The sequence below is a fragment of the Ipomoea triloba genome, chromosome 7 (genome assembly GCF_003576645.1).
Source record: "Ipomoea triloba cultivar NCNSP0323 chromosome 7, ASM357664v1".
NCBI lineage: Eukaryota > Viridiplantae > Streptophyta > Magnoliopsida > Solanales > Convolvulaceae > Ipomoea > Ipomoea triloba.
This window is the reverse complement of record NC_044922.1, coordinates 4,008,447-4,031,721: the sequence shown is the minus strand read 5'-3', so window position 1 is coordinate 4,031,721 and position 23,275 is coordinate 4,008,447. Positions and strand designations below refer to the sequence as shown.

At 34.2% G+C, this 23,275-nt stretch overlaps 4 protein-coding genes across 4 annotated transcripts; 1 reads left to right on the top strand and 3 right to left on the bottom strand.

Annotated features, from left to right (window-relative positions):
- The first annotated feature begins 123 nt into the window (after positions 1-123).
- Positions 124-677, top strand: LOC116025457 (F-box protein PP2-A12-like). Its single transcript, XM_031266688.1, has 2 exons — positions 124-173; positions 269-677. The coding sequence occupies exons 1-2, from the start codon at positions 124-126 to the stop codon at positions 675-677; spliced, it is 459 nt and encodes a 152-aa protein (XP_031122548.1).
- Positions 678-1,680: 1,003 nt separating this feature from the next.
- On the bottom strand, positions 1,681-3,362 carry LOC116025789 (CASP-like protein 4D1). The gene is made up of 3 exons (XM_031267131.1): positions 3,044-3,362; positions 2,613-2,748; positions 1,681-2,241 (listed from the first exon to the last, which is right to left on the bottom strand). The coding sequence occupies exons 1-3, from the start codon at positions 3,286-3,288 to the stop codon at positions 2,014-2,016; spliced, it is 609 nt and encodes a 202-aa protein (XP_031122991.1). The 5' UTR covers positions 3,289-3,362; the 3' UTR covers positions 1,681-2,013.
- Positions 3,363-4,949: 1,587 nt separating this feature from the next.
- LOC116025456 (CASP-like protein 4D1) lies at positions 4,950-6,768 on the bottom strand. The gene is made up of 3 exons (XM_031266687.1): positions 6,563-6,768; positions 6,192-6,327; positions 4,950-5,333 (listed from the first exon to the last, which is right to left on the bottom strand). Exons 1-3 carry the CDS (start codon positions 6,766-6,768, stop codon positions 5,115-5,117), a joined length of 561 nt encoding a protein of 186 aa, XP_031122547.1. The 3' UTR covers positions 4,950-5,114.
- A 2,341-nt stretch (positions 6,769-9,109) lies between these two features.
- On the bottom strand, positions 9,110-12,755 carry LOC116025758 (serine/threonine-protein kinase BRI1-like 2). The gene has a single exon (XM_031267090.1). The coding sequence runs from the start codon at positions 12,703-12,705 to the stop codon at positions 9,295-9,297; it is 3,411 nt and encodes a 1,136-aa protein (XP_031122950.1). The 5' UTR covers positions 12,706-12,755; the 3' UTR covers positions 9,110-9,294.
- Positions 12,756-23,275: the final 10,520 nt, after the last annotated feature.

The window sequence follows — 23,275 nt, the reverse complement described above, 5'->3', positions numbered from 1 at the left end:
CTCTTAATCCCTCTGATCTGGCTTAATTCAAGGGGCAAAAGTGTACTTTCCACTATCCAAAATAACCCAACCCAAACCATTAATCCCAAACCCGGTTCGGTTTCCTTAAAAAAAAACCGGTTCATGCTTTGTCCAGGATCTCTTAACAAATTTGGACTTCACGTCTTGCTCCGGTTAGTTCTATTCACAAACTTCAAACCCAAAACCTGAGAATCATTATGGTTAATATCTAAGAAAGAATTTGATTTTGGTTTTCCTCTTCTTGCAGGTTCCACTCAGTGGCATATCTCCAGCAAATCTGGTGGTTTGAAGTCGACGGTGAGGTGGAGTTTCCATTTCCGGCGGGATCTTACGCCGTCTTCTTTAGACTGCACTTGGGTCGTGTCTCCAAGAGATTTTACGGTCGAGTTTGCAACTCCGAGCACGTTCACGGGTGGGACAAAAAACCGGTGAGGTTTCAGCTTTCTTCGTCGGACGGCCAGCAAGCGACGACGGAGTGTTACTTGAGTGAACACGGGAAATGGGTTTACCACCACGCCGGAGATTTTGTTGTGTCGGATTCTGGGAAAACGTTGAAACTGAAAGTTTCCATGACTCAGATTGATTGCACGCACACGAAAGGCGGCCTTTGTGTAGAGTACTCTCTTCTTGGTCAAAAGATCCTGGACAAAGCATGAACCGGGTTTGGGATTAATGGTTTGGGTTGGGTTATTTTGGATAGTGGAAAGTACATTTTTGTCCCTTGAATTAAGCCAGATAAGAGGGATTAAGAGAATCCGGCGACATTTGGCCGAAAATTTCATCGGAGTGACTAAAATTGATACAAATCGAAAAGTCATGGTATGCAATTAACACTTTTGAAAGTTGTGGACTAGAATTAATAGGACCCCTATAGTCAGTGGACCAAAATGACAATTTGCTCTTTTTTTTTTTTTACTGAAATAAACTATGATGTAATTCGATTCGTAATTTATTGATTATATTTATTAATTTACTAATATAATTAATTAAAAAGAAACAAGTTTAATTTAACCAAGATTGGCCACGTGGGCATCTCACATCACTAACTTTATTTTCAGGAAAACAAGAGCTTCGTCTATATAAGGGGAGTTTCATGCTTCTATTTGCATATAGCTAATTAGATAATACATCAAAATTTTCCAAATTGGAGATATTCACCTTCCCATTTGGAAGAATGTTGAATAAATTAATACATTTTTATTTAATAATTTAGAAATGTTTATAATAGTGATTTAAAAAAAAAAAGTTTTTTGTTTTAACAACAAGACAAAATCTTTACATATCTCTTTTTCAACATATATTTTTAAAACTATTAATATTGTTTCTCCCCGTTTCTATGCTACATAAGATTTAATTCATAATTTTTTTGGTGACAAATCTAGGCCATATACAATTAATGGACTAAATTTACATTATAGTTAGAAATGAAGAACTAATTAATAAGAAACAAAAATTCCTATAGAACAGTTCTTACCAAAACACTTTTGATAAAACCTATCACACATGGTATTTTTAGTATGATTTATTTCTCATGTGTAATTTACGGATTATTACACAATAGTAGAGTTTATGCAATGTACATCTTAAGGTAGTGATTACAGGTTTCCATCATTGCCCAAAAAACTATATTGCTACAATTTTAGGTCTAAAAATACAAAATTTGCATAACACTAATAGCATTATTTATTTGTCATTAAAAAAAAAAAGTACTCACAAAATTTCATCAATTAACACGCATATCTAGATTAATCGAAATACACTTAACTCTTTTACAATATACGCAAAATACATAATCACACACAGATATCCATCTATTTATCACTCTCTTTTTTTTAAGGCCTTATCGCAAATTAAACGTCCTCACTTGACTGTTTCAAGCCACACTTAAAAAAAAAAAAACTTTGAGTCTGATCCACACAGACAACTTGAGATCGACAGTTGCCCACCACATGCACCCAGTAATCACTTGAGGCAACTCCAAGGTAGGGGCATCTATTTGTTATCAGTTTTGACATTGGTGAGAGTTGTTATAGATGTGATGATGGAAGAAATAATAGAGGCTATGAAAGCAATGAGAAAAAATGTGATTGGCAAATAAACGAGACGCCAGAAGTGATGAAGATTTTTCTCTACTTTCTCCTTTCTCCTAACACCCTTATCCAAATCCACCGTTGCACCAAATGTTGCACCTAATGCCGTTGCTAGTAGTGCCAATATCACCTACAAAGAAGTAAATTAATTTAGATTCTCCATAACTGATAGACTCAAATTAAACCAAAAAGACTGATATAACGCTCTTACTATGAGTCAAATTTGTAACCATATCGTTACTAAGTCAACATTTTAATTAAATTGACTGAAATTGTCTCATATTTTAACTTTTTTCTCAACTATAAAAGAGCGATTGATACAAGATCTCTTGTACCAAGTGTATAACTTTAAAGTTTTAGAATGATATTGAGTTTGTATTAGGTACTGTGTAGACATTGTGCCCCACAATAATCTTTACAGACTCAATACATTTACTATTAATTTTGAGATATTACACATATAGAGAGTTGTCATACCGATCATCATATATAGTTGCTTACCTGGTCAGCAAAAAATTGGAACAGAACAAAACCGGTGTGGTTTATGAGATGGTTGTGTCTGAGGAAGAAGTAGAGTGCCAGAGGAATTTGCAGCAGATTGTACACGCATCCTATTACCATGATAAACATCATGTACCTGCACCCACCAACAATTTATACGCATTATATTTTACTATATAGAATTACATACATATATTTTGGAATCGAGAAACTCCTAACAGTCACTACTAGAGAGTGTGCAGGAATAAATCTAGCTTTATAGCCCTAGTTGATAAAAAATCAACAAGTTGTCCATTGCGGGCGGACCAGCTCAAACCAAATTCTGAGGCCAATAGGGTACTGGGGGGTCAGAATTTGTAACCTTGTGGTTATCAAATCAAACAATTTTTTGACTCTCTAATCCTATGTTTTTGGTTTTGAAGATGGCTTACTTATAAGAGCTGTAGTCGGAGTATCGGATTCTGTATCCATTGTCGTAAGTGTCGCCGTAGAAGGTGACCTTGCCGGGGTAAGTTTTGGTGCTGTTCTTGAGGATGACGATGGATATGGCCAGAGAAACCAACGTTGTAACTCTCGAAACCAATAACAGCAACGCCAGTTTCGATTTCTTACGAGGTTGCTGCCCCTGCTGCTGCAGCCGATGCTGGTCTGGATCGTACATATCAAACTGCGACATTTTGGATTCACTCCCCCTAAATTGCAGGACTAAGTAAGCTAACTTAATGTAGGAGAGTGATCTATCACGTTTAGCTCTCCTTTATATATAAGCAGACTTCAGAACCATCTTTATTGGGTCTGATTCTACCAACCAAATAATGAAATCAATTTTTCAGTAATTATTTTTCTTCCATGAATTGAAATTTAAATTTCATCAATCCTCAGTTATTTTTCACAAACAGATTATAAGTCTTAAAATCATGACCCCCTTTATATTAAGCAATCAATGCCGGACCACATAAGAAATAAAAAATAAGAGTATAAAATGAGAGTACATGTAAAATTACTTTTAATATAGATATAGACAAGGGATTTATTTCACAAAAATTGCTATTGATTTTTATAACATAAGAGGTCCACATTGACTCCGAGGGATGACTTTGAATGAGTATTTTATTTTGTATTCCTTACTTGTAATCACATTACATTTGATCATTTGATATTAATTTATTTCATTTTTAATTCTTTTAATTTTATTATTAGTTTAAAATATTTAAAATGTCCTAAGATATAAATATGATACAAATTTACAAATTGATGATTTTTTTTAATATTTATAAATCTACAAACTTAATAACAAGAACCAATAAAGTTAGGCCATTGAAATGGTTCATATTATTTTGCTTGATTATATTAATATTATATTAAAAAGTCGATTCTAATGAATACCCGTGGGGCATATTGAAATTACAACCCCTACCTATATAGTTGATCTTTTCATGTCATTTGAGAAGCAGTGCTATTAATTTTTCTGAGTTGTCATGTACGAACAAAGAATAGATTTATGGTCTTATTCTGCAGGCAATTCTTCTTCTTTTTTTTTTTTTTTTTTTTTTTTTATACTATTAACTCTGTTACAATGTTATATCTGTTTATAGTTACTTTCTCAACCAGATGAAGCATAAAGAGCCAATATATTGCCTCCACTGAGACTCAAACTCACCCCTCCCATGTGGGGTGCAACCGGGTGCCACTAGGCCACAAGTTTGACATTCTGCAGGCAATTCAGAGCAATGTTTTTACTCCTAACCGCTGAAACTCAAAATTTTGACATTTTTAGGAAAAAATTTAACTGTTAATTTCGCCTTTCCCATTCGATGTGAAGCAACATCACATGAGATGGAGAAATTAAGGGGCCTTGAAGCTCTTATTATAGAGGAGCCTCAAGGCCTCTCTGTGTTTTCCTACCAATGTGGACAACACAATAATACAAGGGGGCTCCTCTTTGTATTGTATTGTTTTTGTTTTTTTCAACATTAACAACAACAACAACAACAACAACAACAACAAAAACAATAATAATAATAATATATTAGTTTTATTGTTATTTATTTATTATTATTATTGTTATTGTTGTTGTTATAGCAATGTCTAAATATGTCCTTTTGTACACCAATCGCTAATAGTAAGCAGTTAATTTTAACAAACATTTATTTACAAATCACTAATACAATCCGCCGATCAAACTTGCTGATATAATCTGCTATCTACTAATTGCCAAACAAGGCCTATGTGCTATTATTAAGTCAGAATTGCTCTTAGTCATCATTCAGAATGCACTTTCATGTCAGATTATTATTATTATTTTTTTTGTGAATTAAAGAATTATACACCTCGACACACAATCATCTTATATTTTCATTCCCTTAAGAAAATAAACATAAAATGACAAAAAATGTGTCCAAGATCATCATATTTTTTTTTTGATTTAGGATAAATCAACCACCTTATTCGAAGATGTGTTCTAAGTAAAACCAGTCTTGTAACGAGATGATATGCATGGTATCATAATTTCGACCCGGCAAGGATAATTTCAGATGAGAAAATTGCAGAGATGATCGAGGTTGCGAAACCCACGAGAAGAAAGCTGGCTGGAAGATACATAAGACGCCAGAAGTCATGAAGAGTATGCTCCCATTCATTGTCATTTCTTACATGCTCGTCCATGTCCGTGGTAGCACCAAAGGTTGCACCTACTGCTGTTGCTAGTAGTACCACCATTACCTGCGAATTAAATTTCAAACTTTAATAATAATTGAGCAGTCTATTGTTGACCATGATTATCATATCGTTGCGAAAATTAACACTGATTGGTGTGACATTTGGTCAGAATTGAGCAATTGCAATTGAAGCAGGTACTAGTCACATTCTGGCCTGGCACAATGTTCATCACAATTGTCTTTAATTTCTGGGGTGAAATTTGTCTGCCGTTGTTGAGACATGGGCCCCAAGGTCATGGGCCGATTCAAGAGTAGATTAATTAGAATCTATACAAAATAAATATTTAGAACAACTCTAGTCAAGTTAGTCACATAATTGACTTCGTAATATCAAGATATTAAGTTTAAATCTATACGAGAGTTGTCTATTGACCTTATTGGTTTGAGTATGTCAGTATGACAATCTAAATTGGGTTATCTTCTTGTGTCAACTAGGGTTATAATGTGAGTTTTATCTAGATCATGCACTTTCATTGTGATCTTTTGTTTGGTAGGATTACAAAAAGAGTTTTTGGCCCAAGTGCACCTTACAATAGTGCTTGCAATCATTATTCTATTGACTATAGTCCACACATTCGTGTGAACCATAAATAAAAAGTATATTTTTGATATACTAAAAGTCCATTATTTATATACATAAAATACACTATTTAAAAATTAAAAGTACATAATTTTTTTTATATATTATCAAATAATGTACATTTAATACACAAATAATGTATTTTAATATATTAAAACTGTATATTGCATTCACGATCCACACAATAATTTGTCTAGTGCGTGGCTGTGGCCTTCCAGTAAATCAAAGAATCTGTACAAAATATTTATGTTGTTGAATTTAATTAATTAATTACTTTCTCACCTTATCAGCATAAAACTCAAACTTAACAAAGCCTGTGTAACGTATTAGAAGCTCCCCTCTGAGGAAGAAGTATAGTGCAAAAGGGATTTGGAGCAGACTGTACACGCATCCTACTATCATCACCCAAAACGTAAACCTGCAACAATTCCATTTTTTACTCAACACAACAAACAATATGATAAAAGATAATTTACAGTTTTCCTTACAATCTTTTCCAGATTAGGATCACAAGACAAAGTTTATCCAGTACATAATTCATTTATATTTTTTGAGTTCTTTGCTAACTAGAGTCAAAATATGAGATTTTTTCAGCACACACTCTGAAATAGTGACTGTGAACTTCTCAGGTCATTAAGAAAAAAAAAATTTACCCGTAAGAGTGGAAATCATCATAGTAGACACTGGCACCGTCGTAAGTCTTTTTGTTGCTCCTCAGAATCACAATAGAGACAAGGAGCGAAGCCAACGTCGAAACTCTGGAAGCCAACAACAGCAACCCCAGTTTCGATTTCTTACGAGGTTGCTGCGGCGGCTGTTGGCGGTGATGGTCGGGATCATACATATCAAACTGCGACATTCTGAAATTAAACGACGACTAATATAAGTAATAACCTGGTTTAATACACACAGGAGCTGATATGTACATGGCTTTATATATGCATGCCCATGTTAGATGGTGGGGCCCATTTATTGTGAATTCCTATGAAATCCCGTTTGTTCGATCTGTACGATAATTCTGCATGCAAAATTACAGACAGGGGATGAAGTTGGCCGGCAGGGGCGAGGGGCGTCCAATACCGTTGATTGCGTGTTTCTGAAATCGAACGGTTCTTGTAGGTGCACTGCATTCAACGTTACGTTATTATTATATAATAATTATATTATATAATATAGATATTGAAACGAGGGAGTAAAACAGACGCTATGGTGACATTTGTTGGTTGATATGTACGACATGATCGAAGAATTAATACATGTTTTGTCATCTATATAGGGTTCATGTTTACTACGTTTCTTGTCAGTTTCATTTGTCAAGTGTAGCATCTTGTATAGGATACAAACCAATAATTTTTGGGAAAGAATTTTTTTATACAAAACAATTTCAAAACCTTTTCTATTCAGTATTGGGTGACACACCGGTGAGAAATTCTGGGTGATTGTCGTCCTTATCAGGCAAGGATGCCTCTTGATTTTCTATCGCCATTGGTGTCTCGGATTCATCCACTGGGGCAGATTCGTTTCGTTTGGACTTCTTCGTGCTTCAAACCAAAAGATCTTGTTCCTCCGGTAAGCGATTCTTCCTTGCCGGCGAACTTGCTCCCGATACCATCTTCTTTCCTTAAAGAACTTCAAAACATTGCATAAGTCAAGATGGCCGAGTTGGTCTAAGGTGCCTTTTTCAGGTATTGGTCCGAAAGGGCATGGGTTCAAATCCCATTCTTGACAATTCATTGCTACATTATATTTGGTCATGTGCAATAATTTTTATCCAATTAATTTTATGTTATGGAACAATATGGTAATATAATTTGATAATTTTAATATTTTATTCATGCTTTAAAAGCAATAAAAAATGATATAAAAACAATATATATTTAGGGGAAAAAGGTTAATTTTTCATTTTAAAAAAGTGTATCAAATTATTGTTTATTATATCATTTTTTGGAACATTTTTCAACAAAACAAGGAGAGTAAAATTGTAAAATATTAAACATTCTTAATTTAAAGAAAATAGCAACAGATGATGAAATGTAATAATATTAGTAAAGTCATGAAGCTACACTTGTCAAATTTAAAATTGAGAATTAAATATGGTATTGCCACAATAATTGTGCGACTAAAAGAATAAGTATTTTCTTATATTTATTAGGGAATTTGAAAAGGTTTAAAATAAATAGACCTTTAGTACACAAGACCAACTTGCAATGTCAAGTGTAAACTATGATCCATGGTATAATGATTACTACTGATATCAAATTCCCAAGTATTCCCTTACAGGTTGCAGCCAAACGAACCTTTACATCATTTGGGTCTAGCTACTGGGCCGGCCCACTTTGGGCCAAGTTTAGAACCTTGTAGGCCTCTTCTTTTGGGCTCGACTCCACTTTTTGAGTTTATAGTCAGTCCACGTTAAGAGTGTATTGTTATTATGTCATGGACTAGTTGGTATGCCATTGACCCGGGTCCACCTTGCAAGGTGGACCCGGATTCATGTTCACAATTTTATAATTTCATGTTCATAATTTCACCACTCTATGTTCACAGTTTTATAACTTCATGCTCACAATTTCATAGCTCTACGTTCACAATTTCATATTTCATAACTCTAAGTTAATAGTATGACACAATTTTTGAATCTATATAACAAAATTATGAATATAAAGTTCAAAAATTGTGAATATTAAATAATGTAATTTTGTATATTGAGATCTAAAATTGTGAATATAGAGTTCTAATTTTGTGAACGTAGTGTTCTAAATTTGTGAACATTGCAAGGTAGATCCGGGTCCATGGCATAATTTGCCAAAGCTTATTTGACCATTATCATTTAAAATATTTATATTGAAAAAGAGATCATGTAATTCATTTTGATAGTTATATGTATTTATCTTTTAGTGCAAGAATATTTGTACGTAAGATATAGATATATACTAAACACTTGGAAGAAATATATACACAATAACTTATATTCACCCTTCAATTGTAATATAGTATTTTACTAGTTATTATTGAAACCACGAGATTATTACAAGTTGAACTCCCAACACAAACAGTCCATTAACCATCTTAATTTGATACGATCATCTATATAAGCAACTTAGATTGATTTATGGTTCTCCATACATTGCTTTTTAAGATTTATGACCAAGGAAAATTGATATGGGAGTTTATAAACTTAATTGTGTTGTGAGGTGTTGTTAATGCAATAACTTCATCATACATTTCTTGTAAGCCTTCATACAAGTTAATAATAATAATAATAATCTACAGACCTCAAAAATGACACCAAAAAAGTGGAACGATGAAAGCAAAAGTGAAAAACAAATCTTACACCTTCTTCAACAATGAACAATCTGCATTCTGCAGCTAGCCATGGCGATTTTCAGGCACTGCTGCTAGAACTCCCACTCCCGGGCATAATCAGCTCTCTCAACATCGCCACAACCTGCAACATATTAGGCCTCTTCGACGGGAAATCATCCACACATTGCAGCGTTATCTCCAGATATCTCACCATCTCCTTCACCTCCGCCGCTTCCGCCTCATCCGTCTGCCCTTTCGCGACTGTTAAGAGCTCGGGATCAATCACTTCCATGGATTTCGCTTCTCGGACCTTCATTTTCACCCATCCCACGAGGTTCGTGTCCCCAAAATCTTCCTTGTCGGTGGGGCGTTTTCCGGTGAGGAGCTCCAGGAGGACGACGCCGAACGAGTAGACGTCGCCCTTGGCCGTGCAGCGGAAGCTCTGGTAATATTCCGGCGGGACGTAGCCCGGCGTGCCGGCGAGCGTGCTCACGCTGAGATGGGTGTCGAGCGCGCTGATGAGGCGGGCCATGCCGAAATCGGAGACCCGCGCGTCGAGCTCTTGGTCTAGGAGGACGTTGCTGGATTTCATGTCGCGGTGGATAATGTGAGGGATGCAGTTATGATGGAGAAAACAGAGCCCCTTCGCGGCTCCCCTAGCGATCTTTTTTCGCTCTTCCCATGTTAAGATTCGCCGACCCGGGGTTCTTGGTCGGCTATGCAAGACCTCTTCCAAGCTACCGTTTTCCATGTATTCATACACGAGTAACCGCTCCTCCCCGATTTTGCAGTAGCCGAGCAGGGGGACGAGGTTTTTGTGTTTGATTTTGCCGAGCGTCTCCATCTCGGCCATGAATTCCCGGTCGCCCTGGCAGCTCAAGCGGATGAGTTTTTTTATTGCGACGCTAGACCCGTCTTTGAGGGTCGCCTTGAAGACCTCCCCGAACCCGCCCGAGCCGATCATGCTGGCGGCCGCGAACCCGTTGGTGGCCTCTATTAACTGCGAGAATTTCAGCTTCCTTAGCTGCCGCTGGAACGTCGCCACGTTTATGCTCAGCGGCTCCTTCTCCTTCTCGATCTTCCACGTCGTCGCGGCGTGGCACGCGTTCAGGCTGCTCAGCATTTTCACGTCCTCCGCCTCCCGCCGCCGCGCCCGCATCGCAATGGCCCACACAATCAATATACACACCGAAGCCACCGAAATTAGGATCCCCAGAACAATACTGTTGGCCCAGGACGCCGCCGTGCCTCTCCGGGATGATTTCCCGCCGCCGGGATTCGTCACCGCCGGGGAATTATAATCGTACTGACAGTCCGACAACGGGACGCCGCAGAGCCCCGGGTTGTTGGCAAACTGGGTCGCCGGGAGCGTGCTGAGCTGTCCTCTTTGGGGGATTTGCCCTGTCAACTCATTGTTGGACAGGTCAATTTGGACCAGAAAAGAAAGATTTGAGAACGAGTCTGGGATATGACCTTGGAGTCTGTTATGTGAAGCATCAAACACTCCAAGATTCTTTAGTCCCCCGAGGGAGGACGGGATCTCGCCGGATAAATGATTATGGCCCAGTACCAATACTTGTAAAGCTATCATGTCCCCGAACTCGTCAGGGATTTTGCCCCGGAACTCATTGTAAGATAAGTCGAGATATTCAAGAGTTTGGTACCTGGTAAAAAGATTCAGAACAGGACCGGAATATAATCTAGTGAAATCACAACTCCTGAGGGATGGAATCTGCAATAGTCTCTCGGGGCGAATGCCGGAGAATTCAAGTAACCCGCCGACTCCCCGGCAGGAATTTCCGACGTTCCTGACAAAAATCATTGTGTTGCCTGATAACATCCCGCTCAGGGGCTTCGCCCCCTGTTGCCGGCCGAGCCGCGGCGGGATTTCGCCGGTTAAACGGTTGCTGCTCAAGTCCAGCCATACTAAGCTGGTGCATTTAGCTAACTCCCTCGGGATTTCTCCGGTTAAGCTGTTGTTTCCGAGCTGCAAAACTGATAATCTCGTCAGAGACCCGAACTGCGGCGGGATTTCGCCGCTTATCCCGTTGCTGGTCAGGGAAATCCACTCGAGATTCCCGCAGTTGAAAAGCTCCGGTGGGATTTTCCCGGTGAGGTAATTGTTGTTCAAGATTAGATCTTTTAGCCTGCCGCAGTTCCCCAATTCCGCCGGAATATTCCCTTCCAAGTTGTTGTACCAAGCTATCAGCTGCTCCAGATTCCCAAGATTCCCCAGCTCCGGCGGGATCGAACCGTTGAGATAATTCAGGCTGAAATCAATCGTCCTGAGCTGCGAACATTTCGAGAGCTGAGCCGGAATCTGCCCGTACAGAAAATTATCCGGCGCTCTCAGCTCCTCCAGAGCGGCAGCGCCGGGGCATAAATCCGGCGGAATCACGCCGGAAATATTGTTGGAACTAAAATCTATCACTCTAAGCTTCTTGCAGAACGACAAAGAAGGCGGAAACGCACCCGAGATCTTGTTACTGCTCATTAACAGAGTTTCCAGCGAGCCCAGATTCCGAAGAATGGAATCAGGAAACGGCCCGGTTAAGTTGTTGTTCGACAAGTCAAGATTCTGGAGCCAAGAACAGGCCGAGAAGGAAATAGGGATGGCCCCGGTGAGATTGTTATGTGAAAGTTTAAGGTCCAGAAGGGACCCACAAACATTCCCGAACTCCGGCGGGATCCAACCGGTCAAAAGATTGGAAGAAATATCCAATCTCAGTAGGCTCTTCAGCTGCCCAAACTCTCTAGGAATCGGGCCAGTGAAAGAATTGGAAGCCAAAATCATCTCGGAGAGACCAGTACAGTTCCCGAACCCGGCCGGGATAGAATCCGTGAACCGGTTCCCGGACAAATCAAGAAACGATAAAGAATCACAAACCTCAATCCTCATCCCGGAGATCGACCCTGTGAGATTATTAAACGACATGTCGAGATGTTGCAATTTCCCGGTCCGAAACAGGAAATTCACAGGGAGAGAACCGGTGATGTTATTGAAACCCACGTTTACATACTCAAGATTCGGGCATTTCACAAAGAGATCCTCCGGCACCGGCCCGGCCAGCCCGGAAAACGACAATTCCAGCTGTTTTAGCCCGGAAGGGAGCATTCTCAACGAGGAAGACGCATTCACAGACAACCCATTATTCCCAGAAACATTAAGCGCAATCAACATATCCAGAGAACCAAAAGGGTAGAAAGAAACGTCGCCGATAAGCCCCGCCTGAGAAAGATCGACGGCGCTCACTCGCCCGGCGCTGCAACTCACGCCGTTCCAAGAACAGGGATCGTTCTTCAGCTCCCAACCGGCGAGGGCGCCGGTTGGGTCTCTCTGGATCATCTTCTTGAACCCCAAAAGCGCTTCTGCATCGGTTTTGATGGAGCGAGCCGGGCCGGGGTCGGAGAAAACCGGAAAGAGAACTGCCCAGACTAAAATGGCGGAGAGGCTAAGGGATTTTTGGAGGTGTGAGAGTGTGGTTTCCATTGGAATGGAGAAGTGAGGTGAGAAGAAATGAGTGAGGTTTTGTTGAGAAGGAAGAGAAGAGAGAAAAGGAGGAGACTAGCTTTACGGAAAAGTTTAGTTTGCCCTTTTAAATTCTTTTTTTTATTTCATTTGCTGTTTATTTATTTATTTTTGTAAATGGAAAAGGAGGGAAATTGCCAGTGTGAATGAGAAAAGCAGTGTATTGTCGTATAGGGTAAGGGTATATACTCGTATTGAACTCATTTTATTTTGTATTCCATTTTTTTCTTTCCCTTTTTGTCCTATTTAAGTTTAGCCAAAATAGCAAATTGAATAGTTATGTTTTTGTTACATTTTTTTTTATTTCTCTAAAAGTTTATATTTTCAAGAAAAAAATAGTTATGTTTTTTATATTAGCAAACGCAACATAATATTTTTTAGACAGGCAAGGAAATTAGACTTATTGATTTAAAAGAGTAGTAATAAGAATATATTATGTGAAAAGAAGAAGAAAAAGAGACAAAATGCGAAAAAGAAGGGAGGTGGAATTGAGTTGTGGTCAAAGGGGGTAATGGGAGGGCCCCACAGACAAGGCAATATCGGAGATGATGTTTTCTTGAAGGAGATGACTGTCAACTATGTTTGATCCAACAAAGAGTGATTTTTGGTGTCAGAGGGCGTGAGAATGTTCCCCTTCCCCTCTCTCATCTTCTGAGTTTTGATGCAACGTTACCTCTCATCTTCAAATTTTAAATTTCTCAATTAATAGTTAAATTTATAATATAATAATATACAACAGTGGTGGAATAAGTCATTCTACTTAAATTTGATTTCATAAGGCTTTCCTCATTAGTTGTGTTTGGCAAAGTTTTTAAGACAAAAAATTTAAGGATGAGTTTTTTACAAATGTGAAAGGTTGGAATTTTGGGGATTTTTTCTCCTGCAAGATTTGAGGGTTTTGGCAGGTATAGGTAAGGTCCATTGTGGCAGAAGATTTGCACCTCACCTGCATGAGGCGCAAATCTCGCGCCCAGGCGGGCGCGTAACTGCTCTTTTTTTTTTTTGTTTAATTTTCCTTTTATTTTTTTCTTCCATCTCATTTTCTCTTTTCTAATCACACTTACAAAAATCACACCAAAATTTCAACTATTGAGGAAGACCTAAATGTTATGTTCAAACCCAATTCAAGAGTTTTTTGCACTTGAATATAGTGGCACTATCAGGATTGACGGAAAATCCGCCGAAAAGACCATTTTTGCAAAAAAACAATAGTCGTGAACCGAAATTGTAAGGTTTGAAAGTCGTGGATCAATGCTGATAGTGTCACTATAGTAGTGAGACTAAAAGTGCAAAAAACTCCCCAATTCAATTATCGAGCTAAATTTAAACTTAAATAATTTGATGATTATCTAATTGAGTTGAAATTAAACATTTTAATACTCAACTCGACTAGCTAATGATTTTGATTTAGTTTTTTTAATAAATAAATAATATATATAATATTAAAATTTTAATTAATATATTTATATTTGTATATTTTCTAAAATAACTATAATCCAAAGATAATATTGAGTTTTATCATGATACATGGTAATTGTGAAATATTTATTATAACAGTTCCTATGTTAAAAATAAAATATTATTGATTCGATTAAGCTTCTAGCCACAAGAAGTCATGGGTGATTAATTCTTTGAAGATTTTTTTTTCTAAAAAAATAAAAATAAATAAATAAATATTGCAAAAGTTTTGACTGTTTGGTCAAAGTTTCTTTTTTTTTTTTTTTTTTTGATAAATGGTTAATGTGGACACGTACTTAGTAATCATCCTTTCCAAATTCCAATTAACTTTTTAAATGTAATTTATTGAATAAAAATATTTAAAATATATATAAATTGTAATTAACAGCTAACTAATCATCATATGCCCTCATAATTAAGCAGCAAAGGAGATCAGCATTGGCCAATGCACAGAAATTTATCCACAGCAATACTACATACGCTTATCAATAACTCGTCGTCTCTTTTCATTTTCAAATAGTAGATTTGACTATAGAGTTTATATTATTTAAGCTTGATTATTTATCAAATTTAATATTTAAATAATATAAAAATATTTTAAATAAAAATTAAATTTTGCATAATTCGCTGTCAGTCATTTTTGACTCATTGTTACTTTTTTATTTATTTATTTATTTGTATGATGAGAGAAACTCATAATTATTATTATTACATGAGAGTATGCATGAGATTAACATTACTTCTCTTTTGTAATAAATAGAAAATTACACATGAAAGTATGCATGAGATTAACGTTACTTCTCTTTTGTAATAAATAGAAAATCACACATGAAAGGGTTTAAAAGATAAACCATTTAAATAGCTAAAAAATTAACGTACTTTCAATTATCACCTCTCATGGTACTTTACAGTCATTCACATAGCAAAAGAATTCTCAAAATCCCCTAATTAATCACCAAATATCTTTCCTCTTCTAATTTTCTCTTTTATACAATGATTGATGTTACATTCATATATGGCTAGGTTTTACCACATAATATTCACCTTTTTACATAGTAGGTAGTAATATGTGATTACTTTTTTTGTATTTAATTAAAGTAAGTTATTTTAACGCAGGGTAGTGCATACTTATTCACAATAATCACTGAATAAAATAAAAAATTTATTACCACGTCAACAAATTAACATTAGGAAGTAAACTTAGGAAGGAAAAAATAGATTCTTATAACAATAGATTATTTTAATTTATTGATTTATTTGCATATATGTTTAAGGATTAAAAATATATTTTTGATAAAATTATGAGATTTTCTCTTGTGCTAATCGATAGTAATTGGTACAATCATACATGCTATTTTTTGTTATATCAATATTACCCTGTACAGTTAAACATATATCACACATAATTATATTTAATATTATTATTACTCAAAAAAATATTTAATATTATCATCTCAATGCTAATCAACATCATTAAAAAAAATAATAATAAAAAAAAACCCTCTGAAGTTATACTCATCAACTTATTTATTTACATGCATGCACCTTTGATTTAATTGTTACGGAGTATTAATTATTTCATTGATGTCAATTATGTTATTAGTACATATACATCAACAATATATTTAGAATCGTATCATTATAATTACTTGTTAATGACACCATCACGTCTTGGTAAAAGCAAACCCTACTTTAGTGAATATAAATAAATGGTGGGACCCAAGTGATTAAATTTAGAAAGGGAATCATTAGGGTTTGCATGAGGCTCGAAGTTGGCAATATTTTATGTGAAATTATGAAATAAAAAATCTTGGAGGGCGTATAAAAAATTTAAAAATATTCTATGGGAATAAATAAATAAATAAATAGATATTGTTTAGGAAAAGAAAAATAAAAGGCCCACAGAGGAACAACATCAATTATCTCTTGTGCTTAATGGCATAGGAGGTGATGATGATTATACCTCACATCATGGTCCCCTCTCTTTTCTACTTTTATATCTTACCAAAGCCAAATTAATGCTTTTCCTTTCTTATTTTTTTTTAATTATAAATTTAAATAAAATTGTCAATTTGCAGACTATGATGCCTATAGATAATATAATCATGCAAATAAAATACAGTAATAATTTGAATTGGAGGATTACGTTGCATAATGGTCATTTTGGAGCACAGCTTATATTATGTGAAAAGATTTTTGACAATAATAATTCTAAAAATGCGTTCGATTGGAGTTATATGACAATTCAGTTGATTCAAAAACTTGAGCAATAATTCCAATGTATTAGGCTCAACAATTAGCGTTCTAGATTATCATTATTCGTTAGTGTTGGTTGAGAAATTCCTAGTTATTAGTTCTTGTCATAATTTTTTCGATTACTCAATTTGTCTAGCTTGTAGAGATCATATCAATTCAATCAGCATTTCAATAGTTTTCAACTCAAAACACATATTTGATTTTACAATGCTTAATTACTTTATACTGTTTCCATCGTTTGGTGTATCAAGATGGATGGATCAGATCAGTCTTTACTTTTTATATGAAATATGTGTTCTCACACGAAACCTCACACACACACACATATAGAGTACAATATTCAGGTTTAGTAAATCAATTGCCACATAATTTTGTACGATGCATATCAGAACTTGCATATGTTGTTGACAGAATATGCACATGCATAATGCAAGACTGAGGTATAATTAACTAAATGTACGTTCATCAGTTCATGTAATTGTTATCAGTACAATGATCACCCAAAAATCATCAAAAACGTATAAACAATCAGATGTATGTTGATGTGATTTTTGAATATACATTCACCATGATTATTACCAAGTATTCGTATATAAACAGAAATTTGCATGTGTTTCTAATGATATTTATAATGTGACTTTTGTGAAAGAAGAAAAAAAAAACATTTTTGTCACATGTTACTCTTTTTTTTTTCATTTATTCTTTTTTATTCAGTTAATATGATCAAAATAGTTTTGATTTTTCAATCCTTGAAAAATTACAATATTATTAGATTGTACAAAGCAGTAAGCAAGGAATGTGGAAATGGTGAACTAATGAATTGAACAGAATGAATGAATACAACGGGTAATATATACAAAGAAGATGACGACATAAAAGGACGCATGTGCCCTTCACTATCTAATCTCCTCTTCTTTCTTTGCTGATAGCTCCGGCTATATCCTCCAACAAATATAGTAAAAGACATTATAGATGAATATTTTCATTCATACTATATATTAACAAGAATCATGCTACGCTAGCTCTTATTAGAAGACATTATTACACTTGAATGGATTAATTACCAGATGACTCACATTAAATTAACCGTTATATTTGTTACTTGCTATATATAAATAAATAGGTCATAAGTTATACTATTTGAATATAAAACACACTTTATAGTGAACAAAATACAAGAATCAAGAACCTTTTTGCACGGGCAGTTACCTAGCTAGCTTCCAGTCTCTTAATTTATTAATTTCCTTAATTATAATGGTATTAAACCGTATTAATATCATCAAATTAAATAGTATTCGATCTGTCGTCTCGTCATGAAAATGTGTTGTTCATGCGAACATATATTCAGCTATATATTGATATATTGCTAGACAACATAGCAATCGAACTTATTTTAATTTTAATCAATCTTTCACTGGTGTTTGATATATTTTTCTTCTTTTTTTTTTTTCCTGACTTGATAGGATAAGAAAGATTATATCTAAGATCTAACCTCACTCTTTTTTTTTAAAGGAAATTTTAAAATTACTAACTAAATATTATTTTAATTAATGCGGGAAATAATCCAACTATATATATTGCTGTATATCTCAAACTTAATGTGGATCCAAACCCTACCAATGACCAAAAAAAGAAAGATATTAATTTGGTGTTGTTGCCAAGGACCTTGTGGTCCAGTGGCATCAAACCCTTCCCTTTATATGGGAGGTGATGGGTTCGAGCCTCAGTGAAGTCAATACTGACTCTTGTGCTTCAATAGGTAGATACTGCATTGTAATAGAGTGGAGAAGTCAATACTGACTCTTTCAATAGGTAGATACTGCATTGTAATAGAGTGGAGAAGTCAATACTGACTCTTGTGCTTCAATAGGTAGATACTGCATTGTAATAGAGTGGAGATTTATCTCATCCACTCGTCTTTAGTGCAGAAGCGGTGAAGGACCATTAAATTTGAAAAATAATTCAAACTTATATGCCTCCACAACTTTACAATTATTACATGATAAAATATACACAAAATGTTTTGAAAATTCAGTTCTTTAACCAAAAGTTGTTTAGTGAAATAATAAGAGAGAAATGAAATTGAAGCATGCTTATCTTGCAAGAGAGTATATTTATTTAAAAAAAAAATTATGGACCTATTATCAGCTAGAAGAAAAAAGTTAACTTTTAGGATTAGATCCAAAGGGGGTTTGAATCAGGGAGTAATTGGTCATAAATATATTTGTTTTTTCATGTATCGTATCTGAAACACTAATAATCAAAACAACTATAAGTTTTTAAAATTTAAAATATTACTCCGTATATCTTTAAGAAAATATGGGCAATCATCCATCCAAGTGAGGGGACACTCAAAAGATAAGGAAAATGGTTAACTCTAGGTGTGATTGGATTTTCGTTCATGGTTATGCATTTTTTTAAAGAAAAAATATGGAATATAATAACTCATATATACTATATATGTGTGAGAGATCATAGGAAAAAAAAGTGAAAAAAGAAAAAACATATGAGCTGTCAGTTTGGAAAGATCAACAAACCTATTGAGTTAATAAAAAATTCACACAATAATCCGATAGAAAATTAATACAGTATTTTAAAAAATACAATTGAAATGAGTAATTTTAGTAGAGGCCAGATTGTAACATCACTGATAATATATGATAAAATTATAAAGTTAATATATACTACAAAAGTTTGTCCATTTTAATTTCTTTACAAAATAAAAAGTGATAGTGAACCCATGCCATCTGTATTCCCCAGCCACAAGAACGATCACTGCCTTTCCATTCATCATTATTTCCACTGGACTTCAACCCCATGCCAGACCATCGAATCTGAGAATTCGATATACTTATGGAAAAGATGAGAGTAAGGGAGAAATTTCAATGGATATAACAAATGTATGTCAACTTATTGTATAGTTAAATCTTTAGATTACACTGCTATGAAAGGAGTGGACGAGTAGGTAAAACATGATTCTCATATCAAAATGTCACAAGTTTAGTTTTATTTTTTTCAACACCTTTTCGTTGAGTCCATCACATAGAGTGTTCATGATAGTTTATTGGATTTTGTTTCTAACAGCTATCTGCTAAAACAATTTGTTATGAGATATCCGCTAGTTTCCAAATGCCTCCATTTTTAAAGTAATAATTTATTTGCCAACTATTACGTAGTGTATGTGATAACATCTCCGTTACTATATTAGTGAGGGCATTGATTCTTTGGGCTCAAAAAGATTGAGGAAGTATAAAATCAGGGACGAAGCCAGAAATTATTTCATTGAGTAGGGGCAAAAAATTAAAACAAATGAGGCATTTTGGAAGGAAAGATTAATTAAGTAGTGGAAGATTTGACCTCTTAACCTCTACTACATACAACACATACATACTTAACCAATTAACCATTTAAGCTACTTCATCTTTGAATAACTTTTATATATATATTGTTTACCTATATCTAAACATTTACTATATATATGCAAAGGTCCCCTATATATAAGGGGTGAGGTAGGGTGGGAGAGGGGGGCAACTGCCCCCACTGCCTCCATACTGGATCTGCCATGTATAAAACAAATAGTACCTTGTAAAGAATAGAATGTTAAAAAAAAACTAATTTATTTAATTTTTAATCACTCGTCTATAATAATATTTTTATATTTAATCGGTATATAAGATTAGTTCATTTCATATTTAGTATTTTAAAGGATGTTCTACTTTAAGTTCTAAGTGTTCAAGATGTGTTTAAACGTAATAAGCTAACTTGGTGATGAAATGTCGTTTGAAAAGTAAAAACATTTTGAATTGAAAGTGAAATATTTTAATTAAAGTTAAAATAAATTAATAAAATCAAAAATAAAAAATTAAAAAAATATTACGGAGTACTATAATGAAATAATTATGATTGAAATGAAGTCCATATATATATATATATATATGATGTAAGTTAGTGACAGAAACTAGTGCATGTAACAACGTTGTATGGAACGAAGAAATTTGGGGAAATTAGTGTTAGGAAGTTAGGGTTGGATGGGATAATATATCTAGTCCAGGACAAAAATTCCCTGTGTGTCAAAATTGTTTTACAGATCATTTTGAACTTTTAGAAAGACTTTAAATTAGCACTGAGGTACGTAGTACTGCTCATCACCATCATTCACCACCCAATAAGGAAAGCATCATGTGTCTCTATCAAGTTTTACTAATATCAGATTTTAAAAAAATAAAAATAAAAATAAAAGATTGAAAAATATATATATATTTTAAATATGTTTTACTTGTAACAGAGAATTGAAAATTGAAAAAAAAAATAGAAAAATGAAAAAACAATAATTAAAGTAAACACGTATTCGATCCGGAGAGTTACCTGATATATCCTCCAAAAAGGAAATCCTATGAGTTAATCCAACCTACAACTAGTAACAAAACATCATATTTTTATTGTATACTCTCTTATCATATCAATATATATAAGATCTAGTTACCATGAGATTCTTATATCTAAATAAAAAGTTTTAAAATTTAAATCTCACATCATACTTTGCGGTGTTAATTAGGTTTCCGTGTAACATGTTTCTTTGATATATAATATTATTGCATAAATAAATACTGAAATTTCAATCGATATTAATACTGATAATATCTTTTACAATCACATATATTATTGACCATAAAATTGGAACATTTGTATTTATAATTATGGGTTAAGGTTGAATTGAGTGGGTCCTATAGCATAGGCATCATGATTAAATATTGAGTGTTTTTTTTCAATTCAAGATCCTAGTGGGTTTTCACTTTTCAACTCACAGATCCTCTCCAAACCGGCCGAAAACTGCCTTGTCTTACCATCAAACACAACTATACAATGCAATATATGCTGACTTAAAAATAATAATAATAATAATAAATTCTCTTAGCTCATCCAAAAAGAAAATCTTATGTTAGGAGCGCTCTCAATCAATTGCAAGCCCGGAACCTGGCAAAGTAATATTTTGAAAATCGCAATGTAATAGTTACACCTAATGTGGTGGGTTATTTGTGGACACCAAGCACTGGTCTTCTTATTATCTAGCTAAGAGGGCGTTGAGTCGTCGTGATTTACTGTACTCATCCGCCATTGTATTGGGCTGGAGTGTATGGACTCTTGGGGCGAAAGATTTCATCTTTTATGGGTAAGTAACATTGTGGCTTGAAAATCTACAATTCTATTTGGGGCTGGGGGGAGGGTGGGATGAAAAATTAATCCCTGAATTATATTGATAGAATTTCTTAATAAATTTTACCCTTTAAAATTCAATGTCAAGTTAAAAGTTCAAACCCCCCATGCAAGTCACTTGTAAACACAATTCATCAATTCCTTTGTGGCAAAGGCAAAAATTACTCTTAATTGGATCAAGAAATACTTCAATTCCTTGTCTATTTCATATACTATTGTATAATAATTGTTTGTGTAGTGCTTGGTATAGGTTGATATGATTGAGTAGAATACAAAAGTTATATATGTCCAATTCATTCCGATCCTAATCCAAATTCTTCTCATAATAGCTTTCCACTCAAAATAATGGTTGAAATATAATGCCTATACTCTTAGGCCAATTTATTTCCAATATCTATTTGCTCATCATTAATTCATTATTTATATTATTATCTACAATTATAAATAAATCCTTACATGTGATTTTCAATTGAAGGAGCTAAGTTCAATTTTTCTTCAAATAAAAATGTATATTTGAATTTCATGAATACAATAATAACGGAAGCTAGAAAATTTTCTCATATGATATCAAAAGTAGTTCAAAGTAACTCAACAACTTGAGATAACGGGTAAACAAACTACAACATTGAAAGATGGACTCTTGTAAATTATTTTCATTTGATTTTGTTGTTATTTCATTCTAAAAAATATATAACAATCTCGCTCGTTGTCGTTGTCAAGTTTTATAAATTATAAGTAGATATTGTTATACTATATTTACTATTTCACTAAAAAAGATTTACACAAAAAAATAATAATAATAAAGAAGGATAAAGAAAAAAAAAAAAGAAAAAGCAAAGTGATACTCATAATAAGCAACCTGTTATGGATTAGCATTGAGGGAAAAAAAGTAAAAAAGAAGAATGAGAAAGCTTTGACTTGAACCCTTATCACGCTTGCAATTATTGATCCTATTTTCAAAAAACACACACCACTATTTTTCAATCATTTTTTCCTCGATTCCTCAAATTTTATACCTAAAATTAAAAATAATTTAAAGATAATTTAATAAATAAATAATATATTCACATCCTTAAAATCATTTTGCAAGTTACCCACAAACAATAAACAAATAATTTACGAAACATTTTCCTACAAACCGTTAATACTACTAGTTAGTCATCAAAATAATTAATATAATCAACTATCAATTATCTGCTAACACAATCCGTTATCAACTATCAGCTAATTGTCAAACACTACTATAAATTAAGACTCTATAAATTAAGACTATACAACTCTTATAGAGTTTGTAGTTAGGAGAGGACAAACATCATTCAAGCAATCAAAAATCACTCAACACTCTTGCAAATGAAACTATTCAATCAATACAAATATCCACTTCATATTGAACTTGAATGAACTTCCAATGCCAATTTCTTATTCTTTATTGATATTATATTGCATGCAATTTTTCTTTTCTTTTTTTCTTACTCCAATAAAATCGGTATATGTGATGACAATATTAATATTACTTACTGCGTGTACAAGTATAGTTTTTAAAATAAGAATTAAAGAAATTATCTAATTGGTTGAGTCTAACTTCTAATAATTGATTGGACTG